The 25,249-nt window shown below is 38.3% G+C and overlaps 2 protein-coding genes and 1 pseudogene across 3 annotated transcripts; 2 read left to right on the forward strand and 1 right to left on the reverse strand.

Annotated features, from left to right (window-relative positions):
* Positions 1 to 202: 202 nt before the first annotated feature.
* Positions 203 to 12,879, forward strand: bcl2l12 (BCL2 like 12). 2 transcript variants are annotated; one of them, XM_085453386.1, is made up of 8 exons: positions 203 to 323; positions 5,558 to 5,729; positions 6,027 to 6,225; positions 6,503 to 6,716; positions 7,481 to 7,585; positions 10,176 to 10,252; positions 10,439 to 10,702; positions 10,820 to 12,879. In XM_085453386.1, exons 2-8 carry the CDS (start codon positions 5,560 to 5,562, stop codon positions 10,859 to 10,861), a joined length of 1,071 nt encoding a protein of 356 aa, XP_085309512.1. In that variant the 5' UTR covers positions 203 to 323; positions 5,558 to 5,559; the 3' UTR covers positions 10,862 to 12,879. The 2 variants fall into 2 exon arrangements, with proteins under 2 accessions (XP_085309512.1, XP_085309514.1); XM_085453388.1 differs by having other exon boundaries at positions 10,179 to 10,252.
* On the reverse strand, positions 12,310 to 24,940 carry tspan4b (tetraspanin 4b). The gene is made up of 8 exons (XM_085453389.1): positions 24,603 to 24,940; positions 21,169 to 21,238; positions 20,809 to 21,000; positions 20,600 to 20,674; positions 16,767 to 16,862; positions 15,744 to 15,857; positions 14,373 to 14,456; positions 12,310 to 13,887 (listed from the first exon to the last, which is right to left on the reverse strand). The coding sequence occupies exons 1-8, from the start codon at positions 24,608 to 24,610 to the stop codon at positions 13,819 to 13,821; spliced, it is 708 nt and encodes a 235-aa protein (XP_085309515.1). The 5' UTR covers positions 24,611 to 24,940; the 3' UTR covers positions 12,310 to 13,818.
* Positions 13,183 to 13,301, forward strand: LOC146710784 (5S ribosomal RNA; annotated as a pseudogene).
* Positions 24,941 to 25,249: the final 309 nt, after the last annotated feature.

The raw sequence follows: 25,249 nt of genomic DNA on the forward strand, positions 1-25,249 counted from the left end.
TCTGTAAGTGAAAGTTATCGGGCTGCATTTTGGTTTTTAAGGCAGGCCCATTTGTTCGAGAGGCTTTGAATTTTTTTTTTTTTTTAACTTTTCATTTTTTTGTCATTTCGGTCCACACTCCACACCAGTTGGTGGCGGTAATGCGCTATTTTGCTGTTTGCCAACCGCCAGTAAACCCTATACAGAAGAAGAAGAAGAAGAAGACGTGGAAGCGGCAGAAGAAGACGATTACCACGGAGTTCAATGTAGCTGCGCAAGAAAACGGCAAAAACACTCTAAACCTCAATTCGGGTCTACTTCGACACGTCGAGACACACCTCGAGGTACAAAGTTTTTATTGTATATATAAGTTTGTCTCAGTCTAGCATGTATTTACCTTTCGTAAAAGTTAGTGAAATATTCTTTGAACTCGAGTCATCAATACCGCGGAAAAGTTCTGTCCCTGGTCGGTCGGGCGATTACTGTTCTTAATTCACGTATTCTTTGATTAAAATGAATTGAGCTAAAGTTTTTAAACGATATTAAAGAGTACCTTGGCAGAGGTATCTCATAGATGAGGGTCGTCGTAAATTTTGTTTTTTTGGAGGGGGGTTATAAAAAGTGTGTAAGGCGGTGTTTTGTTAGGTGGTGTAAGGAATGAATGGAATGGAACTATTAGAATCACTTGTTTGTTTCTGTTTCTCTTTCAAGCTGTTTCGAACCTGTTAACAACAACAGAGAGTTCGCAAAAGAATCGATTGGGCGGAACGTAGAGAACGTATACACAATCGAACGTCACTTGAATATTATCTAGAAAAAAAGTTCTTTAATTGAAACATGTAAATAAGCAGTCAATTCTATAGCTCCATGGGGTTTTTCCATGTCATTTTTGTCTCTTATGTTGAGCAAATTTGTTCCTTAGGGAAAAAAAAAAAAAAACTGAGTTACTAGCATAAGAAAGTACATGAGTATACATATTATAAGGAACAGCTCTTTATACTACCATCAAATAAGGAAAAGCACTGGGGGATAACTTCGCAATACGTCAGAATCAGAGAAACGTTACTAATTCCAGAGAGAATTTGTGCAGCACACATACATACAGTGCAGTGAAGTATGTTTAGTCTGGTTCAGTTTGTGTTGGTCTAACCCAAGTTGATGAACTAAACACTCTCATAGCACCAGAAATTAAAATAAAGCAAAAAAAAACATGCATAACGACAGTCGATTGTAAGTGCTAGTTTCAATCATTGGATCATGAAGTCAGTTCCATGATAACTAGACGAAAATCAGCCACAATAAACAATTTGCTGATCAACTCTGTGGATAGATCAAGTTCACCAGGGAGGATATGAAAAATGGCAGACTGGCTTTGTTGGTCTGCAAAATTTTCCTCAGTAATGGAGGACATTTGAAAGTCACTGTGTATTTTAAACATATGGATTAGTATTTAAGGTTTGTTTTAGTTATATTATTAGTTGTATTATTATTACATTTTTGCATCTTGGAGCAAAGGAAAGGAGATTTAAAGATTAAAATATCAGAATTTCCTAATGCAGGACATTATCCAGTCATTTGATTTAAACTGCTGGACTGTCTTAAAGACATAAAGACCTGGATGGCCTCTAACTTTCTGCTTCTTAATTCAGATAAAACTGAGGTTGTTGTACTCTGCCCTGAAAATCTTAGAAATATGGTATCTAACCAGATTCTTACTCTGGATGGCATTACCTTGGCCTCCAGTAACACTGTGAGGAACCTTGGAGTCATTTTTGACCAGGACATGTCCTTCAATGCACATATTAAACAAATATGTAAGACTGCTTTCTTCCATTTGCACAACATCTCTAAAATGAGAAATATCCTGTCTCAGAGTGATGCTGAAAAACTAGTTCATGCATTTATTACTTCCAGGCTGCACTAATGTAATTCATTATTATCAGGATGTCCTAAAAACTCCCTTCAGTTAATCCAAAATGCTGCAGCAAGAGTCCTGACAGGGACTAGAAAGGGAGAGCAGATTTTACCTGTATTGGCTTCCCTTCATTGGCTCCCTGTTAAATCCAGAATTCAAAATCCTGCTCCTCACATACAAGGTCGTAAATAATCAGGCCCCATCTTAGAAACCCAAATCAGAAAAAGTTGGGACAGTATGGAAAATGCAAAAAAAGAAAGAAAGAAAGGAGTGATTTCTAAATTTGACTTATATGTCATTGCAGACAATATGAACACAAAATATTTCATGTTTTGTCTGGTCAACTTTATTTCATTTGTAAATAGACATCCTTTGCTGTCATTCAGACCTGCAACATATTCCGTAAAAGGTTGGGATAGGAGCAATGTAGTGCTAGCAATCAGGTGAATTTGTTAAATAATGACGTGATTTGAAACACGTGATGTCAACAGGTGATTGTAATTATGATTTGGTACAAAAAATTAAAAATTGTCTTTACATATTTCAATAATTTTCAAAAAAATTAATGTTCCTCAAATAAAGATAGAAAGAGATTTGGATAGTTTAACTTCAACAGTGCATAAGATAATTAAAAGATTGAAATTCCATCAATGTATTATTGTAGGGTCTACCTTAGAATATAAAGTGCCTTGAGGTAGGGCTGGGCGATATGGCCTAAAATCCATATCACGGTATAATTTGAAGCATGTGCGGTAACGATATATGTATCGCGATATATTATTTTCTTTTGTATAACGTATTCTACACACTAAGGCACGCTTAAAATCCTTTAATTCTCTCAAAAATCGACAGTGTGCCTGGTTCTGGGTGTGCTTACTGACCTCAAACAGATTTTATGTGGTACACGGCTCTCAAAAATCTGTCAAAAATGTTTGTCGGAGCATTACGGTTACCGTAGTCAGGAGCCTCGCGGAGTAATCTGGGTCCAAAAGTCCATCTGCTTTCAGGTCCCAAAGTCAAACGAACACTGCAGCATCACTGAGAGTTAAAAACTGTCTAAATTCTTTCATCTTTAATAAAATGATCAGCGTTGCTGCTTTACCAGGTGCAACAATTAAGTTTAACATCCAGGCATCCATGAAAACAGAATTTATTCAATTCAACGGAGTTAGAAGTTAGCTAGCTAGTTTCCACCTAAACATGATGTGCCATGTTCTGACTGAGAGATATCTGAAAAAATTAAAACGTACAGCTCTGCTATCACTTCCAACATAAATGAAGACAGAAAACTAAACAGCAGTGACGTTTGTAGGGTTACTGAAGTTGGACTAGCTGGTATATAGTGATGTCCTAAGTCACAGGTGTCGAACTCCAGGCCTCGAGGGCCGGTGTCCTGCATTTTTTTAGATGTGTCCTTGATCCAACACAGCTGATTTAAGATAAGATAAGATAAGATAACCTTTATTAGTCCCACACGTGGGAAATTTGTTTTGTCACAGCAGGAAGTGGACAGTGCAAAAGTTATGACGCAAAAATTAGAATACAATAAGAATAAATACAGTACACAGCTGTACAGAATAGAATAAAATAATATACTATATACAGTAGAATAAAATAGAATAAAAATATACAATAAGATAAAAAATAGAATACGAATGCTATATACAACTGAGTAAAAATACAACGATGCCAGAAAAGATTATTGCACTTAGTGTTATTGCACATGTGTGGATGTGTGTGTTTGTTCAGTTAAAGTTTAATGGCTTTAATTTAAATGGCTAAATTATCACCAACATGTCTTGAAGTTCTCCAGAAGCCTGTTAATGAACTAATAATTTGATTCAGGTGTGTTGAAACAGGGTGATATCTAAAACCTGCGGGACACCGGCCCTCGAGGCCTGGAGTTCGACACCCCTGTCCTAAGTGATTGCTAGCAAAACAGCTACATTGGCATAACATTAGCACAGTGAAGCTGAAGGATGAACGCTAACCTTTTTCCACTCAATAAAAGATAACGTGAGGGTTTCTGGTGGTTAGGGACAAATGCAATTGCATAACAGGATGCTATAAACGGACTAAACTTCAGTCAGGAAAACTACTGAGATAATCCATCCACAATACGAGGTTGGTCATTAATATACTGCAACAACATGGGAATAGAGCGGCTGCGAGAGAATTCGGCATTAGTGAATCAATGATAGGGAAGTGGAGGAAGCACAGTTTTTGGCTTTCCTCATATTCCAAAAGTGCTTCATCTTTTTGCTATTACTGTTGCCCAGCACAATTTGCAGATGATGTTGTTTGCAGCTGCTGCAATGCTTTCGACCAAAACAGGTGCAGCTTGATGATGACACCATCAACATGTGCTATTGCGGTAGAGCGGTATAGTAAAAATCTCTACCGTTGGTCAAATTTATATCGTTTCTATCATTTACCGTTTATACCGCCCACCCCTACCTTGAGGCGACTGTTGTTGTGATTTGGTGCTGTATAAATGCAGTTGAATTGAACTATTTCACACAGGGCCATGTAGGTTTGGATTTTTTTCCCCCTTAACCCTTTAGAGCCGGTCGGAGCGGGCACGCTTTGTTTTGTGTAACTATTTTTAAATCCCGGTAGCTCTGCAACCACGTAAGCTAGCGCAATAATTTTTTTTGCATATGAAACTGGAGGAGTTGTACTTACATCTTATGCCATCAGCTTGTCCTAGGTCACGGTTTCCTTCCACATAAAGCTTTGCAAAAACTGCATAAAAAGCACTTGCAGCAACAAAAACATAATATTACGGAAACACGCTTTGCCGATCCGTCAGCGCGAACTTTTGAATGTCCGCCATTACCTGCCCGAAACCGGAAGTGATGTCATTTTCGCGGAAATGTAGTTTTTTTTTTTTTTTTTTTTACCATCAGGGCCTCAGGGTCTATACTGGTGTTTTTAAAAGTTATCTTTGACTTTATGACTTTCTGTGTCGTTTCTGGGATGCTTAGGACTCATATTGCACTGCTGGAAATAGTTTATTTTGATGCATATGCTGCTTTTTTGCAAATTTGTAGTATAATATTTATTTTCGTTTTTCCTGCAGTATATAAAAATTGGTGTATTCAAAAATAAAACTATGAAGACACTCAAAATAAATTTCCTGTGGTAGGAAACTATTTTGTGCAACTTTTTCTTATTTACAGTTTTGAGGGATAAGCCTCTTAAATTTCTCTAACTAGAAATATATGTTAAAAAAGCAAAAACGATTTTCAATTTTTTTGTAGTTTATTGCACGGTTTTGCAATTTATGTAATTACTATGCACTTAATGAATACATATTATTAAAATCTGGGCTATAATTGCTGTATTGATGTATAGCAACTTGAAATGCTCCCAAAAATGGCACCACACGATGTAAAAATATACTATAAGCTCTGGCGGACTTGGTTCTATGGTAGGTCTTAAAGGGTTAATAATAAACACCTTCATTTAGAAACTGCATTTTATGTTTACTTGTATCATCTTTTTCTAATATTTAAATTTGTTTGATGAAACATTTAAGTGTGACAAACATGCATAAAAAGAGGAAATTAGGGGGTCAAACACTTTTTCACTCTATTGTAGCTTATTTTTTGAGGATTTTATAACATGACTTAAGTTTTTTTTTTCTTCTGTAAACTGCAGTGATGTCAGACTCTGAAGGACGCCGCTCATCTGTGTCCTCCATCTCTTTGATTGAGATTAAGAGTGAGACTCATTTAGTGCTCCAAGCTTTTCTACATCGCTCCCTTTTAATTCCTCTGAAAGAGAGGCCTGGGAGGGTAGGAGGGGCCTACAACGATCACCACAAGTACAGGTAATATAACTCACTACTATTCTATTTTTTGCTTGTTTGTCTTTGTGTTTGTATCTTTTTTTAAAAAATTGTAGCTCAAGACACAACATTCTGGATAATAACTCACTGACTTGTGCCGTTTGTGACCTTTACCAGTGAGTAGCAATGATTAAAGGGTAGATAGTTTTAGGACTTACTACATTTTAATCAATCTAAAGGTTTAAGTAAGTAATTATTTTAAATATAGTAATTGAATATTTGCAATATTATTTATGTGACCATTTATTTTTAATGAATTGTCTTGTTTTCCCATGCTAGTTCCAACCCAAAACCAAAAACAAAGGATGAGCGGAATCCTCAGGTTGTCACTTCAGGAGATGAAAAAAAGACTGGATTCAAAGACCTCATAAAGCAACTGCCACATCGTAACAGCACACAACGTCCTGCCAAAGACCCTGAAGGCTCATTGGGCAGGAAGAGCAAAGCAAAACCTGCACACCTCAAAGACAAAAGCGAAGTAAGTGTGTTGTATTGTTTTGAGCTGGAACACATGAAACACCATGAGTGATGTTGGACACAAACCTGTAGTGTAGTGTCTACATGGTATTGTTATACATTAGTACTATGATACATTAAGACCATGGAGGCTAGAAAAGAGTACTAAATGGGAAAAATTTATAATTTTCACTTCAGTGTCTGAGACTGGTTCTTTTTTTTTTTTTCCTTTATTCTCATCATAATTATCAGTACTTAACTAAAATTTAATAGTTTAAATACTTCAACTGTTTCCACAGGATGACACCTCCTGTACATCAGAAGAGGATGAAAGTGAAAAGAAACTAAAGAAAAAGCTCAGCCAAAAAAACATCAAACAGAAGCTCTCCAAGATCTTCAGTTTAAGGTTACAGAAGGATAAGGACAAACAGGAGCGTCCGTCTCATCCGCAGCGACCTGACACATTACCAATTAACAAAAAACCGGAGCCTACACCAAATGTCATCTCTCCCAGTAAGCTCTCTGACTGTTACATTTTCCAAAAGAAGAAATATCAGTCGTATTTAATCACCTGGACACACAAAATTCGCTCGTCTTGTGTACATTTGTAATATTAAAGATGTATAAAAATTGCATAAATGTATTCATCTAAATGTAATTTTCACCTGTTGTGTGGTGAACTATTCATGCCGATTGATGTCAGCAATACTTCCTGACCATTTAATTTAGTAGGGCAAGGAATTTTTTTCCATTACAGCACCTTTTCATCTGACTTTTACTCAGGAACCTCTTCTCACTTTTTGCTAAAGAATTTTATTTGATGATCTTGTTGACAAAGATAATCTACATAAGGTTCTTGCACTCAAAGGAGGTAACTTCTATGGTACAACTTTTATTTTGATATTAATATTTAAGATCATGGGGGACTTAAATGGCAACTAAAAATGGATGAGATTGACATTTTTTTTTTTTTTTTAGTTGAATGAACTGAGTGAGGTGGGAGAGATAAGATTTAAATTATTTTGAAGGGTATCTCAGTGAGTCGAATAGAAGCTAGCCTGAGAAGGAGAATGCTGCAATGAGCTATAGTGCCAAAGGCAGCACTCACACTGAGGAGGAAGACAGTGGTTAATAAACCAGAGTCAGCCATTGCTTTCTTGGAAGATACTAGTGAACATAGTTCTCCTGCAATAACTCAAATTAAACACTTGACTGCATTTGAGTGGCAAAAGTCTTTTTATTGTTCATGGATATTTCATATACATTTGTCCATACAGATCACCCTCCTGAGTTCTACAGTAATGTGGCAGAGAAGCTGGAAAAGATTGCCCAGAAGTCTACCAGTATAAAGAGAAATAGTCCCAAAACACAGCCACCAACAGGTAATTGCATGCACAGCCACGCATATACATTAATTCACTTTAAAATGGTATATTGACCCAAACTAGAATTCACAGAACGGTAAAGTAACTAATAAATGTAAGTAAAATGTATTTATAAAGCAGATTTACCGTGTTTTCACACTTACAAGGTCCTATAGGGTAGCAACTAACCACAAAATGAACATAAATTTTTCATGTTCTTCAATAGTGCAGAGCACCGTCTTTGTGTTTTACTTTGCTACCACCCCAGATGCATCAAAACGTTAAAAATGACAACAACCACCAGAGGACAGGAGGGGATGCATGAGTTAGACATGCAGCAAATGAGATATTAGTTTGTTAGCAAGGGAATATTAACAGGGACAAAGGTGGGTTTTGAGTCTAGACTCAGAAGCAAAGATGTGGGTCTCCTCCTCCTCCTCCTCTCTTCCCCCCCCCCCCCATTTCAGGTGATAAGATCATTCAATACACATGGAGCAGTGACCACAAAGGCCGCATCACCTTTTTGTTTGAGGCATCAACTTGTATGTAAAGATCTGTAAAGAGCTTTGATTCTACAAAAGATCTGAGACGTATAGGAGCTAAATCAGTGATATAAGCTGACCCCTGCCCATTAAGAGTCTTAAAAATAATGAGTAAGCTCTTAAATGAATTCTAATGTGGCAAGGACAAGACTGTAATGATGTGCCAGTCAGCAGTCTTGCTGAAAGGACAAAAGATTTCAAAGAGGTGATGACGCTTAGCTGGTTTTTGACAACGGAGCAAATTTGTTTGTCAGAGTAAAGCTCTGAGTCACAAAGTTATATTTTGCAAGAGATGTAAAATATAGGATACAATAATCTAACACGCTGGCAAAGGAGCTTGTATGGAGATTTGGATGGACAAAAGATGATGAAAATCTGTTTCGTTCTTGTTCAACTGGACGAAATTGTTAGTCTTCCAGCCTTTTAATATATATTTTAGTGGAAGATATAACTCAAAGTCATCAGTGTACAAATGAAAGGAGATGTTATCTTCTAATAATATTACCAAGTGGAAGCAGATCCAAACAGAAGAAGATTGATCCTGAGATGAACAGTTACTGAAAAACTCTTCTTCTTAAGCTCTACATTGGCTCATTGATAAGAGCCAATGTAGAGCTGCACCCTTAATGCCAAGCCAGTCTGCAAGGGGTGGCAAAAAATTTTTTATCCACAGAATAAAATGCATCACTGAGGTCCTGCAGACTCGGGGCTGCAATATCACTTTAATCTAATGTGACTGGTAAACTACTGGTCACTGTCAGCAAAACTGTTTCTGTACTATGAAAGGCTTTGATGCCCATCTAAAATGCTCCAGAAAGGCAGCACTTGTGACATGGTAGTTTAGAGCAAGGATAATGGTTTTTGGTCAGTTTGCATCCAAGTTTTGTTTGTTTAAGTATTTTTATTTTATTTATTTATTTGACCTGGACTACAGCATGCTTAAAATATGCAGCAATATTTTCCAAGGTTAGGCGTATTGTTAGGTATTAATTATAACTTGGAAACTAGGACTGAGTGTATCAAATTAGTTACCTATGCTGTAACACAGGAAACATCATAGAAGGGGCTCATGTGAAATGTTACATGAAAAAGTATTTGCCCCTTGCCTGATTTTGTTTTTTTGCATATGATTGTGTCCAAAAAATAAATATAAAATATAGTCATTTATTTATTATTTCATTTATGGGGAAAAAGCTGCCGAAATCTCCTTGGCACTATTTGAAACCTCCCCCCTTGTCAACTCATGAATTAACTGTGATTAACCACGTTTTTGGAAATGGTGAGTTTAATTTCACTAGCCACACCCAGAACTTACTCATCACTGCCAGACCTGAAATAGAACCTGATAAGATAAAACCAGCACATCATTCCACAATAAAAAGAAACTCAAGAACAAATGACTTGAACTTGGTTCAGGTCACTAACATCAGAATAGGTATATCTATAATCCAGTTTTGAGTTCCCTCCCAGACGCCTTAACGCCCACTCACATCCTGGGCCATCTGACCTCAGGAAATTGCATGATAAGGTGGGGCTAGGTTTCACAATGAGCTCACCTGAAAACCCTGGCTGATTGGGACCCACACCCGTTTTCACACCTTCGCTCAGGCGATTAGAGGATCATCAGGGGGTCCTTTTGTCCCTCTTTGAGGGGATACTCCCACTGGGTTTAAATCTGGGACTCTCCGCCATTTAACCTTAGAACTGAAGAAGCTTCTCGGATGAGAGGTGAAACGTCTTCAAGCAACTTAAAGAAGTCCAGATGCTTTTCTTTGCAAGCTCCTTTGACTACGGTGACCTGGATGACTGAGAACCTTCACAGACATCAGAATAGGTTACAAAGCCATTTCTAAGGCTTTGGGACTCTGGACTGTCTCTCAGCTAAAGAAACCTTACTGAATTGGTTGAAGGTGACTGATAACACCGGAAAAACACTTGAGCAACTGGTGATTGATTAAAAAAAATTGATAGATCAGAAATACATGCAGTACATTATGTGAAGTTAGAAAAACTGATCAAGAACTATAATATCTTCATCTTCAGTAAAGCTGATGTTTCTTTCTCAGCAGTATGTGATAAAGAAACAATAGTGCAGGAACTTGTCAAGGTGCTCTCTTCGGAAGGAGACTCTATCAATACTGTGGTAAGTAGTGGTTCATTATACTGTCTGTAAAGGTCCTTTATTCATTTGTCAAATGTTTTGGGAATAATAATAATAATAATAATTACAATAAATTAATCAATTCAGGTAAACATAAAGCTGAAGACGGTGTAAATTTTCCTCATGTGTTTGCGTGCGCACTCAAAGCAAATGTGCATCATTTAACAGATCCAATCGGACCGTTTTCTTCGCTCCAGTTTGACCCGTCTTTCATATGCATCGTTTTCCAAACTCCTGGATGCTGTGAGCAGCAGTCATGTAGCTGAAACTCTTTCTCAGCAACCAACAGCCAGTCCTACACTGCAACGGATGGCTGTCAGCATGGAAGTATCACGGCGAATAGTGACAGCCACGGGAACTCAGCGGATGCAAGGCTATGCAGAGTGCTACATGGAGAACTTCGCCCCATGGCTGAAAAGCAATGGAGGATGGGTAAGTGATTTCATTTTTGCATTGACTGTGATTATGTTTTTTACAGACGGGCCTCGGCTGTTATGAACTCTAATTTTTCCTCTGTATAATTAATCATACAGACTTTTTCATCTGCAGGAGAATGCAGTAACTTTGGATGCGCATCTAGAATATGACTGAGCAGTTTTGTTTTTTTTGTTTTTTTTTCAACTAAACACCAACTGCTGGACCTGACGGGAAAGTGAAGAGGAATAGAGAAACCTTCTCTGCTTTAATATGTGACTTACTTTTTCTTCCATGGCCTTATGTAAACACTCAGTAATTCTTGAAGCCTTTTGAATTCTGCTGACATTAGAAAGACTCTCCAGGTTTTTGATTTGCACAAGTCATTTGTTGTTACTAATATAGATTATTTTATAAAAAAAAAGGCCTGTCAGTTAAATTGAGAATACCTCTAACATCAGTTTTCTGTTCTGTAGTGACTGGGCAATTTTTGCCTTCTTCCTTTCTGTTCAGTGAATTGGTAAAAACTCCTACTTGTTTCTGTGTCCTTAAGACTGAGTCTAAACACTTTATTTGTATTAAAAAAAACCTGTAAATACCACCAGCCACCCAGTACCCTTTTAAGATTGAATCTCACTGAAAAATCTAATTAACAATCACCCTTATAGTTTAGTTTCACAACTATCCAGTGAGCTAAAGCAGACCAAGATTTTATGTCTTCTTTAGTCAATTTCCAAATATTTACATTTGCATTTTATTCTAAAGTTTGATTTGTTAGTTCCTGCACTGCATGCCTTACTACTGGTATTGTTCTTTCTGTGGATCTAATTTACATGGGATCACAAGATGTGGATTTGTGTATGTTAGCAAAAGCTATATAGAGAGGGTATAATGTTTAGAGATTAGTGACTGATATTTCTATTGCTATCGTTTGATTGACAGGTCTTTAATCCACAAAAGGTAAACACTAAAGTTTTTGATTTTTTTGTTTTTGCTATTTTTCCAGTTTTTTTAATTGAGTTGGAACAGTCTGTGTTTTTGCATGATCCAAAGTGTTTTTGTGTGTCTATTTTCTATTTGAGTAGGAGCATTTAAACGCCTCCTGTCTGTAAGTTATGAGGAGAGATTCTACATGTTTGAATTGCACTAGGTGTAATAGGGACTGTCCCTTTTTGTTGTTGTTTTTTGTTTGTTTGGTTTGGTTTCACACCAAGATGATCCTGGGTTCAAATCCACCAGGAGGAGCCTTTCTGTGTGGAGCATATTGTCCCTGTGCTCATCTGTTCACTCCAGGCAATCTGGGCTTCCTTAGCCACAGTTGTAAATCTGTCTCTCTATATAACTTGTGTGTGTGTGTGTGTGTGTGTGTGTGTGTGTGTAATATTTTATTATTTTTATTGTAAATAATAACCGTTTCCTGTTGAAAGTGGACAAATTCCTTAAGGATGTAAGTATTAACATGAATGGACATAATGTAATATTCAACCTAAAACCTTAGTAAAGCCACAGTCTTTACACTGTATGTATGTAATTGTGAGTTTACCTTTTATGTTTTTATTGATTTTTTTTTTTTTTTTTTTTTTTTTTGCAAAGGCACTTTACATTATTTTGACATGAAACATCCATCTCTGTTCTCTTAAGGTTTTAATAGTTCACTGTTTTTGTTAATTAATTACACCAATTTACAAGCAAAACACTGATATATGCCACACAGGGGATGTAATGTCTAAAGGATAAATTACTGGTTTTATGTGAAGTCCTTTCTGTGTGGAGTTTGCATCTTCTCCTCCTGTTTGCGTGGGTTGTTCTCTCCGGGTACTTCGGCTTCCTCCCACAGTCCAAAGACACGGAGCGACCAAGCGAGAGGGAACAGATGGATGGAGTTGAAACTGAGCTGCACGTCTTACAGGGAATCACCTGAATCAAGTCTTCATGTACTTTATCTTACTTTCTGCTAGTCTCACAAAGCTTACTCAGTTTGTTACTCAAACTTTTGTCAAATAGGACATTTTTTATTTATTTATTTTTACTGTTTTTCATTTTTAGGTGAACTTTAATGTTAAGACATTGGAGTCATGTTGAGTATGTTGAGACTAATGTCTCAACATACTCAAATTCTTGTGCATGTTGTGACCTTTAAGCAGGGTGGATATCAGTGATCCTCACATCTAATAAATTTTACCAGTACTACCCTTGCCTGCATCTGTACTTTAAATTTTGCCCTGTATCAGTTAGAATATATAGGCTATAAAGGAATACCAAGAGTTACATTCTGAGTGACTATGAGGATATTTGAAAATTGTTGCGGTAAAATAAGTGAAGCAGATGTATATCCAGTATGCCTACATTTTACAGGCTAGAAATTTAGAATTAAACGTCAAATAAAAATCTATTTTCCAGGGTCCATGTGTCAAATATATTTTCTGCTACTACCGTGCTGGACTAAATACACAAACTGAACCAGCAGTTTGTGTATTTAGCCCCTTGCAGCAGTTCGTGCTTACAGCCATACCACCCTGAGCACGCCCGATCTCATCTGGGCTTGGAAGCTAAGCAGTGTTGGGCTTGGTTAATACTTGGATGGGAGACTGCCTGGGAATACCAGGTGCTCTAAGCTTACTAATCTAAGATACTAACCTCCACTTGGTCTCCAATGCATCCATTGGAGTATGAGTTAAAGCACTGACAAAGGTTGGTGCTGGTGTGTATGGGTGAATGCGGTGTGTTGTATAGAGCGCTTTGAGTACTTCAAGACAGTAGAAAAGCGCTATATAAGAAGTCCATTAAGAGTGCTCCTCTGTGCTTTTTTTTACATCTTAGATAAATGACATCCAAAGGCTAAAAATATAGTATATACTAAATAAATATTTGTCAAATTGTATCTACAATGAAGGAAATGATAGTCATTACTAGGTTAATTAATATATCCCAGTTAACAGATGTCTTTGTACAGCGCGGTGTGGAAGAACTAAGTAAATCGGTGTTAACAGTAATTGCCATGTAATAATGTAATGACTGAAAATCTGAACCAAAATTAATCAGTGGAATGTTCCAGGCTGGATTATGGATTTTAGAAATTCAGTTCATGAGTTTGATAGGCGTCACGTGACATCTGTTGAACAGCTTTTCTGCAGTTAGTCCAAGTGTTTCTCGACCGAAAGAATTTGACAATACATGAGCATGGAGAACACCAGGGCCAAAATCTGACAAAACAAGAGGAGACGTACAGGTCATTAATTAACAAGTCATTAACGCTACTTATGACAGGAACTACACAGAAATGCACCAACTATGCACTCAGACTCCAGGTGGACTAGGATGTATAACAAGAACTACTTGTCTGCACTGTCCTCAGCTGCCCATGTTCACATCCACAGTGTATAAGCGAATGCAAGTGATTTCGACCAGTTAAAAGCAATCAGCATGAATAACTGAATCAAGAAATTCAGACTAAACACAAGTATTCCTAATAGCTGATATATGATCTAAGATTTTGGAATCTATACCACCTTTCATTGTAAATGTACAAATAACTGAGCTACAGCTTACAACACATAATTACCAAAAGATACGTTATTTCAAGTTTTATGAGCCTAAAGGGTAGGCAAACAGTTACTAAGTTTAAATGTACATTTTGTTTATGGACAGTATGTATGTATAGTATATAGAAAACATTAATATTGTCTACCTGCACAACACCAATACACACTCCAAACACCAGGACAGAGGTGATGTTTTTTATCAGCCACTTTCTTGCTTTCTGGTAGCATGGCTGCAAACGACATGGGGAAACAGTTGAGGCAGAGTAGTTATAGATAGAAAGAAAAGCGAAGAAGAATGCCAGGGCTATATTCCAGTATGCAGGTTTAGCTAGCAGCTCTGAGTTCCTAAACCCTGAGATGTGTGAAACTCCTGTTTTCTGCTCCAGAGAGTTAACGTCAACTCTGAGTCAGTTATCAGGGTAAAAGACACTATGTTAGATGCAAATTTGTCCACAGATTAGAATTCGGTCATTAAATATCAAACAACATGTTGGAAAGAATGGTGGCTGAATTCAGAAACATATTGTCCACTTAAAAATCACCTAAATAGTCTCAGTTATTTGACCAGATCAACCAGAAGATATCACAGGCTCTGTTATGGATCAGAACCTATGCTGCCATTTGAACCGCAAGTCAAATCCAAACCGTGATCCGTTTTTAATTAAGGCAAGATCAGGCACAAATTCTGTTCAGCTCCAGGTAGACCCTGGCTATTGTAAGGTAGACCCTACAATGATACATACAGAGGAAAAACCCAGCAATCAATTTGGCGACAGTGGGAAGGAAAAACTCCATTATAACAGGAAGAAACCTCCAACAGAACCAGGCTCATGCTCTGTGTTGGTACAGGCCATTGAAGATGATAACAGTGGGTGGATTATATTCTTAAATGTAAACAGTTTCTATGCCATATGTTAAAACAAGATCTAGAGTGTCATTAAAGTGGTGGGTGGGTTCTTTTACATTTTTAGAGAAGCCAGTTGAGTTTTCAATTACTTGAAAACTTTGAAGAACCTGCTATTCTTCCTGCAGAGGTCCAAGGGATCTTCCAGCAATTGTGATGCTTTTTTCTGGAGAATTGCTTAGGGTGATTTCATATCTTTTGATCTTGAATCTGGAACCTAAGCTGGAGCAGAGCTGGTTAGATCTACCGCATTATAGTGATCTACCCTGGTAAGAAGTGAACCAACTTTGTAGTTGACCACAGAAAACCATGGGCCAACCCTAAAGTTACCCAGATAAGCCAAAATCTTGCTTCATAGCCTCAGGTTTAGTTCACAGAGTCTGTTACCCTGGTAACTGACTCAGAGTTGAAGTCTACACAATTCCTGAAACATAAATCTTGTAGTTACCAAACTAAGATTTGTTAGCAAATTCTGCTCTGAAAAATGCAAAGACTTTAGTATGCAGTTGCCCAAGCAGTATGTGTGACACATACATTCATTGATCTGTAGGAAAATTCTGTTTCATTTGAGAGGTTTATCCCCCCAAAAAATAAAAATTAAAAAGCAACAAACCTCAGTCCATCCTTCAACACACGTCTGTGTCCCAACTGAGCAACATGATAAGGGTAGCTTTCCCTGCAGCACGTTATACCAGTCTGTTTTGTTGGTTACGCCACAGCACTTGAACTGGAAGAGCAGATGACAGGATGCAAAGAGGACAGTAATACCAAATATTTAATCTACGTTTAACATTTGCACGTGTAAACTCATGTAGATCCTTTTGACTTGACAGTTTTCTCTTGGGTTATTAGGGTGCCTATACTCTTGTCATGTACTCTCATCACTTATTTTGAATCTGTGTTTTTTTAATGTTCATAATTTGTGGCTGTAAAGTTCATTAAACTGACAAACGTCCACCACAAGGTGGCACCATCACCAAGAACAGTAGTTACTTCTAGATTTTGCCAACTGCATCTTGGTCTATGGTTTTGTCAGGTTTATTTTGAATTGGGGTTGCGTTTGGACTGCACCAAGCTGGAGATGTATCGCAGACTGTGGTGCGAAATTGCTTCATGCAGTCCTTGGCAAATATGACTGTAATGTGTTGAGACTTTATTGTGTCAATACTTTAAAAATTTTAAGGCAATATTTAACAAGACTGTGCATGTGTTTGTAGCTGTTGTTGGTGATCAGTACCTTCCGCACGGACTAGAAACCTCCATGAACTTATATGTGTAGCAAGATGCAGAGTCTGCAATCTCCAGTGTGTCCAGACATGAAGCTAGTGAAACTGTAGTGTAAGTGCCTACGGTCATTTTGCAATCATTTGGTGGTTTTGGCTTGGTATTAATTTGTTCCTTCGTTTGTTTTTGTCTGTAGACAGAGCCACTGTTGTATTTTCAGTGCATATTTTTTTATTGGATGTTTTGTGATTTTTCCTTTTTGTTTATTATCTGTATGCCATTAAAATGCTGCAAGAACCCCTGTTATTGTGTCCCATGTGGCAACTAATTTCCCAGGCTACACAGTATATCCGTTATTCTGTTGAAAAGAGGATTATTGTATTTTCATGTGCTGTTCAGTAAAAATGCTCACCATTTTCTGGACATTGTCCCAGGAATTCTTAAGGCCAGGATCTGATTCATACATCTTCATATCTTCCTTTAAATCTTTTTGTGCTTTTGAATCCAGCTGACAAAAAGACAGTGAACGAAACAAGGATATACAATTAATCATAAAAAAATCAATTGTATATATATAATATATAATATAGACAGACTGGCGCGTCCATCCATCCATCCATCCATCCATCCATCCATCCATCCAGATAGATAGATAGATAGATAGATAGATAGATAGATAGATAGATAGATAGATAGATAGATAGATATGGAGCCCATTCCAGCTGTCGCAGGGCTAAGTATCTCACAAAAGTGTGTACACCCCTTACTTTGATATAATGTAAAGTAGTCAGTTTACAGATTGTATAACAGTGTAAGTTTGCGGTCCCCTCTAAATAACTCAACACACAGCCATTATTGCCTACTTGGCGATGGCAACAAAAGTGAGTACACCCCGAGGTGAAAATGTCCAAATTGTGCCCAATTAGCCATTTTCTCTTCCTGGTGTCATGTGACTCATTAGCGTTACGAGGTCTCAGGTGCAAGCATGTCTTCAGACTTAAACCCTATTGAGCAACTGTGGCGCATCCTCAAATAGAAGGTGGAGGAGTGCAAAGTCTCTAACATCCACCAGCTCCATGATTTCATCATGGAGGAGTGGAAGAAGTTTCCAGTGGCACCTTGTGAAGCTCTAGTGAACTCCATGGCCAACAGGGTTAAGGCAGTGTTGGAAAATAATGGTGGCCACACAAAATATTGACACTTTGGGCACAGTTTGGACATTTTCAATTAGGGGTGTACTCGCTTTTGTTGCTAGTGATTTAGACATCAGTGGTTGCATGTTGAGTTTTTTTGAGGTGACAACAAATTTACACTGAGCGAGGAGGCTCTAAAAGACTGTTTTGACTCTACTGTGTGGGAGATGCTTTGTGACGACCACGGGAAGGACAGTGACAGACTTGTGACCTTCGTTACAGCCTACATTAACTTATCTAGGACCTCGTGTTGCTTCTCCAACAACAAACCATGGATTACCCAAGAAATAAAAGCTGTCCTCAAGCAGAAGAGGAGGGCTTTCAAATTTGGAGACAGGGAGGAGCTGAAAGGGGTGCAGAGAGAGCTGAAAGGACTGATCAGTTCAGCTTCAGCAGAATGATGTTAAAGAAGTCTGGAGATGCCTTGGAATCATCTTGGGGCACAAAGATTAACACCTTCTGCCCATGGGGGATGCGAGGTGGGCAAATGAACTGAATTATTTCTTTAACAGGTTTGATTACCAACTGTACCCTCATACACACAATAACATGGACTGAACCACCAATTACAACCACTAGCACTTTATATAACTACTGTAGAAATTATCCACATATCTCACTGATCTAAACTACACTACTGTAAATGTTGTATAGACAATCATTCTGTACAATACAATAATTATAGTTTTACAACTGTTTATAACTGTTTATTAATACTCACAATTGTATATCTACAATCTGTATAATTTCATATTTCTGTATAGTTTTCATATTTTTAACCATATTTATATCCTGTTCATAACCTGTACATAGCTTGTACACTCACTACAGCCTGTGCATACTTATAGTTATAGCATATTCATAACATACCTTCATACCATGTACATTGTAACATACCTTTAATAGATCCATATTTTGTAATATATCTATATTATTTCCAAAGCACTTTCTGGATGGATGCAAACTGCATTTCGTTGCCTTGTACTTGTGACATGAGTTGAATTCTATTCTATTCATCCAGGATGCAGTCTTCAACATCGGCTGCAGACTCACCCACCCCCCACTGATGCTGTTCCACCTTTGACACCCCAGACACTTCACACCTCCCCCACACACCCTGGTCACTACTCCCCACCCCCAACCACAGCATCCAGTACACATCCAGCACACATCTCCAGCATGTTTCTCACTCAACCACCCGGGTTAGAAGGCAAATGAGGAGGATTAAAGCCAGGAAGGAAGTGGGTCCAGATGGCATCAGGTTGTCAGGTCCTGCGCAGATCAACTGTCTGAGGTGATGGAGTGCATCTTCAACCTGAGCCTGAGGCTGGGGAGAGTTCCACAGCTCTGGAAAACCAATTGTGTGGTACCAGTGCCAAAGACTCCACGTCCAAAGGACCTCAACAGCTAAAGGCCGGTGGCTCTGACATCCCACCTGATGAAGACCCTGGAGCGGCTGGTCCTGGCTCAGCTTCAGCCCCTGGTGAACTCATCACTGGACTCACTTAAGTTTGCCTACCAGCAAGAGCTGGAGTGGATGATGCCATCATTCACCTCCTACATTGTTCCCTCTCTCACCTGGAGACCGCTGGGAGCACTGTGAGAATCATGTTCTTTGATTTCTCCAGTGCCTTTAACACCATTATTCCCACAGTCCTGAAGGACAAGCTGGAGAACTCAGGAGTGGACCATCACCTCACAACATAGATACTGGACTACCTCACCAACGGACCACACGGACCAGAACTCAGGACTGTGTGTCGGACAGGGTCTTCTGCAGAGCAGGGGCCCCACAGGGAACGGTTATGGCTCCATTCCTCTTCACCATCTACACTTCTCCCACAACTTCACCCAGTGCTTCCTGCAGAAGTTCTCTAAGGACTCTGCAATAGTTGGCCTCATCACTGATGGGGACGACAGGGAGTACAGAGAACTGACCCAAGGCTTTGTGGACTGGTGCCAGCAGATCAACACTAGAAAAACGAAGGAGCTGGTGGTAGACTTCTGCAGGCACAAACATTCTCCACTGCAACCACTCAACATCCAAGGTATGGACATTGAGGCTGTGGACAGCTACGGGTACCTTAGTTTTCATCTGAACAATAAACTGGACTGGATTCACAATTCAGATGCTCTCTACAGGAAAGGGAAGAGCAGGCTGTACCTGCTGAGGAGGCTCAGGTCTTTTGGAGTGAAGGGCCCACTCCTGAAGACCTTCTGTGACTCTGTGGTGGCCTCAGACATTTTTTTACGATGTGGTCTGCTGGGGCACCAGCATCTCTGCTGGGGATAGGAAGCGACTGAACAGGCTGATCCGGAGGGCCAGCTGTGGTCTAGGATGATCCCTGGACCCAGTGGAGGTGGTGAGTGACAGGAGAATGGTGGCTAAGCTGTCATCCCTGTTGGACAACATCTTCCACCCCATGCAGGAGACTCTAACAGCACTGATCAGCTCCTTCAGTGGCAGAGATTCCTTTCAGCAGCTGTCAGACTGTCAGAAGTATTTATACAGTATACAGTATAAATACAGTATAAATACAGTATATATATATATATATATATATATATATATATATATAATGCTTTATGATGTTTTGAATATATTATTTTCTAAGATATTTAACTTTTAGAGAAATATCCCTTTTTTAAAAGATTTTTTTTTTTAAACTAAAATATGCTGGTTTGATTCTTAGAAGTGCTAATTCCCAATTGTTCATTTTTCTTCTTTTTTTTCTTCCTAATTTAGCCTTTTCTAATGAGTCTTCTCAAATTTAACTATGGGATCGTTACATATTTTCACATTCCTTACTGTGTACATTGCACTGCAGCAACTCTGCTTCTTTTTCTTCTTTCAACTGCTCCTTTTAGTGGTCTCCAAAACAGAACATTTGCCCCCATCTCACCCTGTCTCTATGATCCTCATCTGTCCAACTAAACCTGTTCATGGCCTTGCACAACTGACACTTTTTTTTTTTTTATTGTTCTGGAGCACCTCAAAATGAAAATAAAGAAAAATTAATGAAAATTTGAACCTTGTAGAGAGTGAGCTTACCTGGTCATGAAAAATGTGGATAACTAAAACGAGAGTCACTTCTGTCAGGACCAGGAGTAACAGGATCAAAAAGAACTGCAGAGACAATAAGAGCAGTTGGAGGGTGAAGCGATTCATTCAAGGGTGGCTTACCCCACTAATATGTTTTCACACTAAGATTAGAATTTCTCAACATAAGGTACCTTTATTACATGTGGATGAAGTCTTACCGTAAACAATAGACAACGCTGCTCCTTAAGCGCTCCAAGACAACCCAGAAAGCCTGTTATCATAGTAATACCACCAGCAACTAGCAGCAGATTGGCAGCTGAGAGAGACGGAAATGAAAGTGGAAGAGAGGAAAACTCTGACTGCGTGAAGGACAGCCAGACTCCAACTCCAAACAGGCCACATCCTCCTAGCTTCTCAGAAAATGTAATGTTAACACAGCCAAAATTTAGTACAGAGTGGAACACAGTGTGAGTGAATGAATGCAGCATACAACACTAAATTGGTAGAGACCACAAAGAAATCTTAAATTAAACACAAAGCCAACTTAGAAATCAAATAAAAATTCTGCAAATACTAACCCAGAAGATGAGATTAAAGACAAACATCAAATACTTGACAACACATAAACAGCCCTGTGACACTGGCATCCTGGAAAAGAGAGAGGGAAATAGGACAAAGAGAGATCTTTTAACAATATTTGTCCGATCAATTTTAGTTATTTGTTTTTTTTAGCCTTTGTGAAATATCCAGTACATTGTTTTGTTCTGAAAAACACAGTTAAATATAAATTAATAATCTTTCATGGTTTGTTGTGCTGTGCTTTGGGTGTCTTATAAAATGTTGAGGGATCTGTGTCAAAAGAGTAAGTTAAGTTTGGCACACTTTCTATGTCTAACCAACAGTGCTGAAGCCATTCAGAATACTATCCTTAAAAAGCAAAATATTTTGTGAAAGCCTGTTCCACCTCTGCTAACTTTCTATCATAGAGTTCTGCTCAGACCACTTGCACTCATCCGTCTCCCAAAAAGAAACAAAAATCTAATGCATTATTGGGGGAAAAAGCTGAAGTAAAAAGAGTTGAAGAGTGAAAGATTGTGAATGTGTATTTAAAAATCTGTTTCTTTTTCACTACACTGTCAACATACCCAGGTAGAAAAATTTGCTTAATAAATTATGAGCCCTACTCCGGCCCACCAAAAAGTACTCGAAGATCCCATCACAACATCTAAAGAACCTGCCTCATTTAAGATCAGTGTTTAGGACTCGGTTAACAGCTGGGCAAAATGTGGCCTCCACGAGAGAGTTCCTATGGCAAAAACTACTGATGGTAAAGGACCAAAAAAGGCTTGTCTCACATTTGCCAAAAAATCTCTCTCTATATATAAAATATCTTTAAATATCTGTCTTTTTAATGACTCACTTCAATTTTATTTTTCCAAATCACAACAGTTGCTTGAAGGGTCTTTGTATTGTAAGCCAAGGCCTCTACAGTAATACAGAGAACAGAGAGTATCAGATGGCCCCCTATGAGCAAGTACTTTGGCAATAGTGGGAACAGGTGAGGGGAGGAAGACAGGACAAAGGACACTCTGCAGAAGAGACACGGAGATTAATAACTTTCCATCCATCCTCTTATCTAAGGATTATAATTTTGCTATATGGTTTTGATCATTTTGTCTACTTATCCATTCAGACAAGGCACAGGGGTGGTAGTGGGAACCTGTAACAACTGTCCGTCGATGTAACAGTTATCCATGACAAGAGAGGCGTGTTTGCCCTTCTGTCTGTGTCGTTTTAGAATGGGCAAAATTGCTTTACGTCCGTTGTTGATTTCCCTAGGAAACTAGCCGTTCATACCATAAGACATTCCTTTTAATTCACACCGTTTGCTTTTAACAAGTTCTTTAAACTGGAAATGTTCAAACTTAGCAATGATAAGATCAGGCTCTGAGACGAGACTGCATGAAGTTTCTAATCCACGTTTCGGCCGGGATTCCAGAGAAAATCAATGTCTCGCATACGTCTTGTTTACATGTCGTGAATGTGTTTTAGGGATTTATTGTCTGCGTTTAGAGTTAATAGCTTTTGTTTGTGGACTCGCGTATCTGAATGTTGGTTGTGAGTAGGTCCTCTGTATCTGTTATATTTATGTTGGTCCGGGGGATTTCTCCGTGACGTGCTGCTCAAAATATCCGTGGAGGAACCTTCGAGTTCCTCCATTCTGCGTGGTGATATCGTTAGTGGTTGTATGTTTGATTTAAATTTGCTGACAGATGTTTGTTTAAATTAAAGTCATAATTTCACTAGTTTAGAGTATAATCTGGCAGCCGGCTCAGCAGTTTTGTAAATCTCAAACCTCGCAATTTCACAGCATCACGCGCTCTTTATCTTATCTTATTTGCTCCCCTCCCCTAACTTCTACTTATGCCATAATGGCTCACCATAGCAGGTAGTTTTGATTTGGCAGGGTTTACCACTGGATGCTTTTTCTGACGGAACCTCAGAGGGGACTTGCGTTTCTGGCTGGTATCGAGCATACCAGAGCATTGGAACACTTTTTAACAATACTTGAAAGGTTCTTGAATTTGACTTGCTTGAACCAACTTTAGTGGGAAAGTCTTCATTTATAAACACTTAGATTGTGCCATGGACTACTGACTCCACACAGGAAGTTTCCGACAGGAAGGAAGTTCCCTCCCCTACTCACTAGACCCAGTTACAATACTCAAGTTATTTTACATGCCTTTGTGAGTCACAGAGCCCAAGGCCCAGATTTGGTTTTTATTTTATAACAACACAAAATTCCGAGGAAACCATGTTTCAGTGATTAGTGTGGGGAATGAGCTGGAAAACAGACTAACCCAAAGTTATCTGAAAAAAATATCCAGGATGCCTCAAATGTAGCTATGGTACTTAGGAATTCAAACTGTCAAAGAAATTTATATGAAGTAATATAAGATTTTTTGTTAATAAGTAGCTAATATGACATAAGCAATGACTCAAGACTATTTCTTTGTCCCTTGAGTGTTGCATGTTTACTTGTGTGTGCAAACTGAAAATTAGTAGGTCTTCTTTTATTGCTGATTTATTGTGATTTCTGATTTTAATTAATTTGTCACCACTGATCCACACCCACTGCATTATCATTATTAATAATGATATATTAAATCTTGCAACACAAATTTGCAAAATATGGGTCAAATATTTATAACAGTATCTTACATTCCTGACTGCATTTCTTACCTTTGTTTTAGCACCTGATTTTCCCGGGTCACAACAGTCTGATCAACGGATCATTAATTTGTGTGTAGGAGATTTGGGGAAATCTGCACATAATTTATTTTTGCAAGTTCACAGAACAGACATAAAAACGTGTGATGGAAGATGAAGCCCTCAAACTTAATCATAAGATTTAAATAAAAAATACAGAGAAATTATTATCTCAGATAATGAGATTTTCATTCAGTACAATTTGTTTAGTCTGCCAAAACTTATGCATATTAATAAAAGTAATACCTTCATATAAGGCACTTGACACATTATGTAATTTTTCTTGTCAGGCTAGTCCCACCCTGGCCTATTTTCAGCAAAAATGTTGCAAAGAAGTATATCCATCTGATAGAAAAAGTGGTTTATACCAATTTTCTATTGGTAGAACACAGAAACATATCCCGTCTCTCTGTTGTTGTTTTTTTTTTAGAGTTTAAGAGTTACCAGCTGTGTCCAAAAGCAGAATAGCTTCATGAAAGCAAAATGTTTGGCACATTTATTTTAAACATATTTTAAACATTATCAAGATCCAAAAATACAGTTCAATTTTCTCATTTATCCTCGAGCTCTTCACTCCTATCCTCAACACAGCCATCTTTATCCCTTTATGTCTTTAAATAAGTGAAAATCTTGAAGGTAAGAGGGGGAAGCAAACACCAAAATAGAGTTTTAAAATATAGGGAGGGACATACGGTATCTAACTAATACTTCTGATAGTGTAGCATTTCTGTACATACTTTACCTTAGCATGTGGTTCAAATCTTCAAAGTCTCTGGTCTTTGTGACGCTCCTGTTCCAGGCTCCTTCAGCTCCTGACTTGGATCTTTACTTGGTTTTCCTTTTCAGATGTCTTTCCTAGAGCAAACAGCCTTTTCAGTTTGTTTTCTGGATCTTCTCTTCTCTTCTCTAGACCATGTTAATGTTCATTTTTCATGCTCCTCTGTAGGACTTTAAAATTTTCATATTAAAGTTCTTTATACCGCTCTTTTGTTCCTTTTTTTCTAACAGACCTTCGTCTATGTCTGTCCTACTCTTTCACTTCCTCTCTGTTTCTCCCTTCCTCTCTCCCTGTTTCCAGATGGTTGTGGACTGCGCTCTGTGTCCCTCCCCCTTCACAGTTTATCACATTACTTACCCCTCCTCCAGGCCACAGCCTCTAAAGTCTAATGTGGCCTGCTTATTCTGTCTTTTTTTTTCTCAGTTTAAGAAATTTTTGGTCACTACACATTTAAGAACACTTAGGTACAAACACAAGCATACAAAATATCCTGAGCAAGTTGCTTTACTTCAGATAACTGCAGACATGTCTAAACATAAAGGATTTCTGACAAAAGATCCATTTTCTTTGTTTTTCGCATGTCACTCCTGAGTATTTCGGTTCCTCTGTTG

This window comes from Copadichromis virginalis, linkage group LG4 (genome assembly GCF_057382275.1).
Source record: "Copadichromis virginalis isolate Kocher_CV1m ecotype Utaka linkage group LG4, C_Virginalis_male_GT1.1, whole genome shotgun sequence".
Lineage (NCBI taxonomy): Eukaryota > Metazoa > Chordata > Actinopteri > Cichliformes > Cichlidae > Copadichromis > Copadichromis virginalis.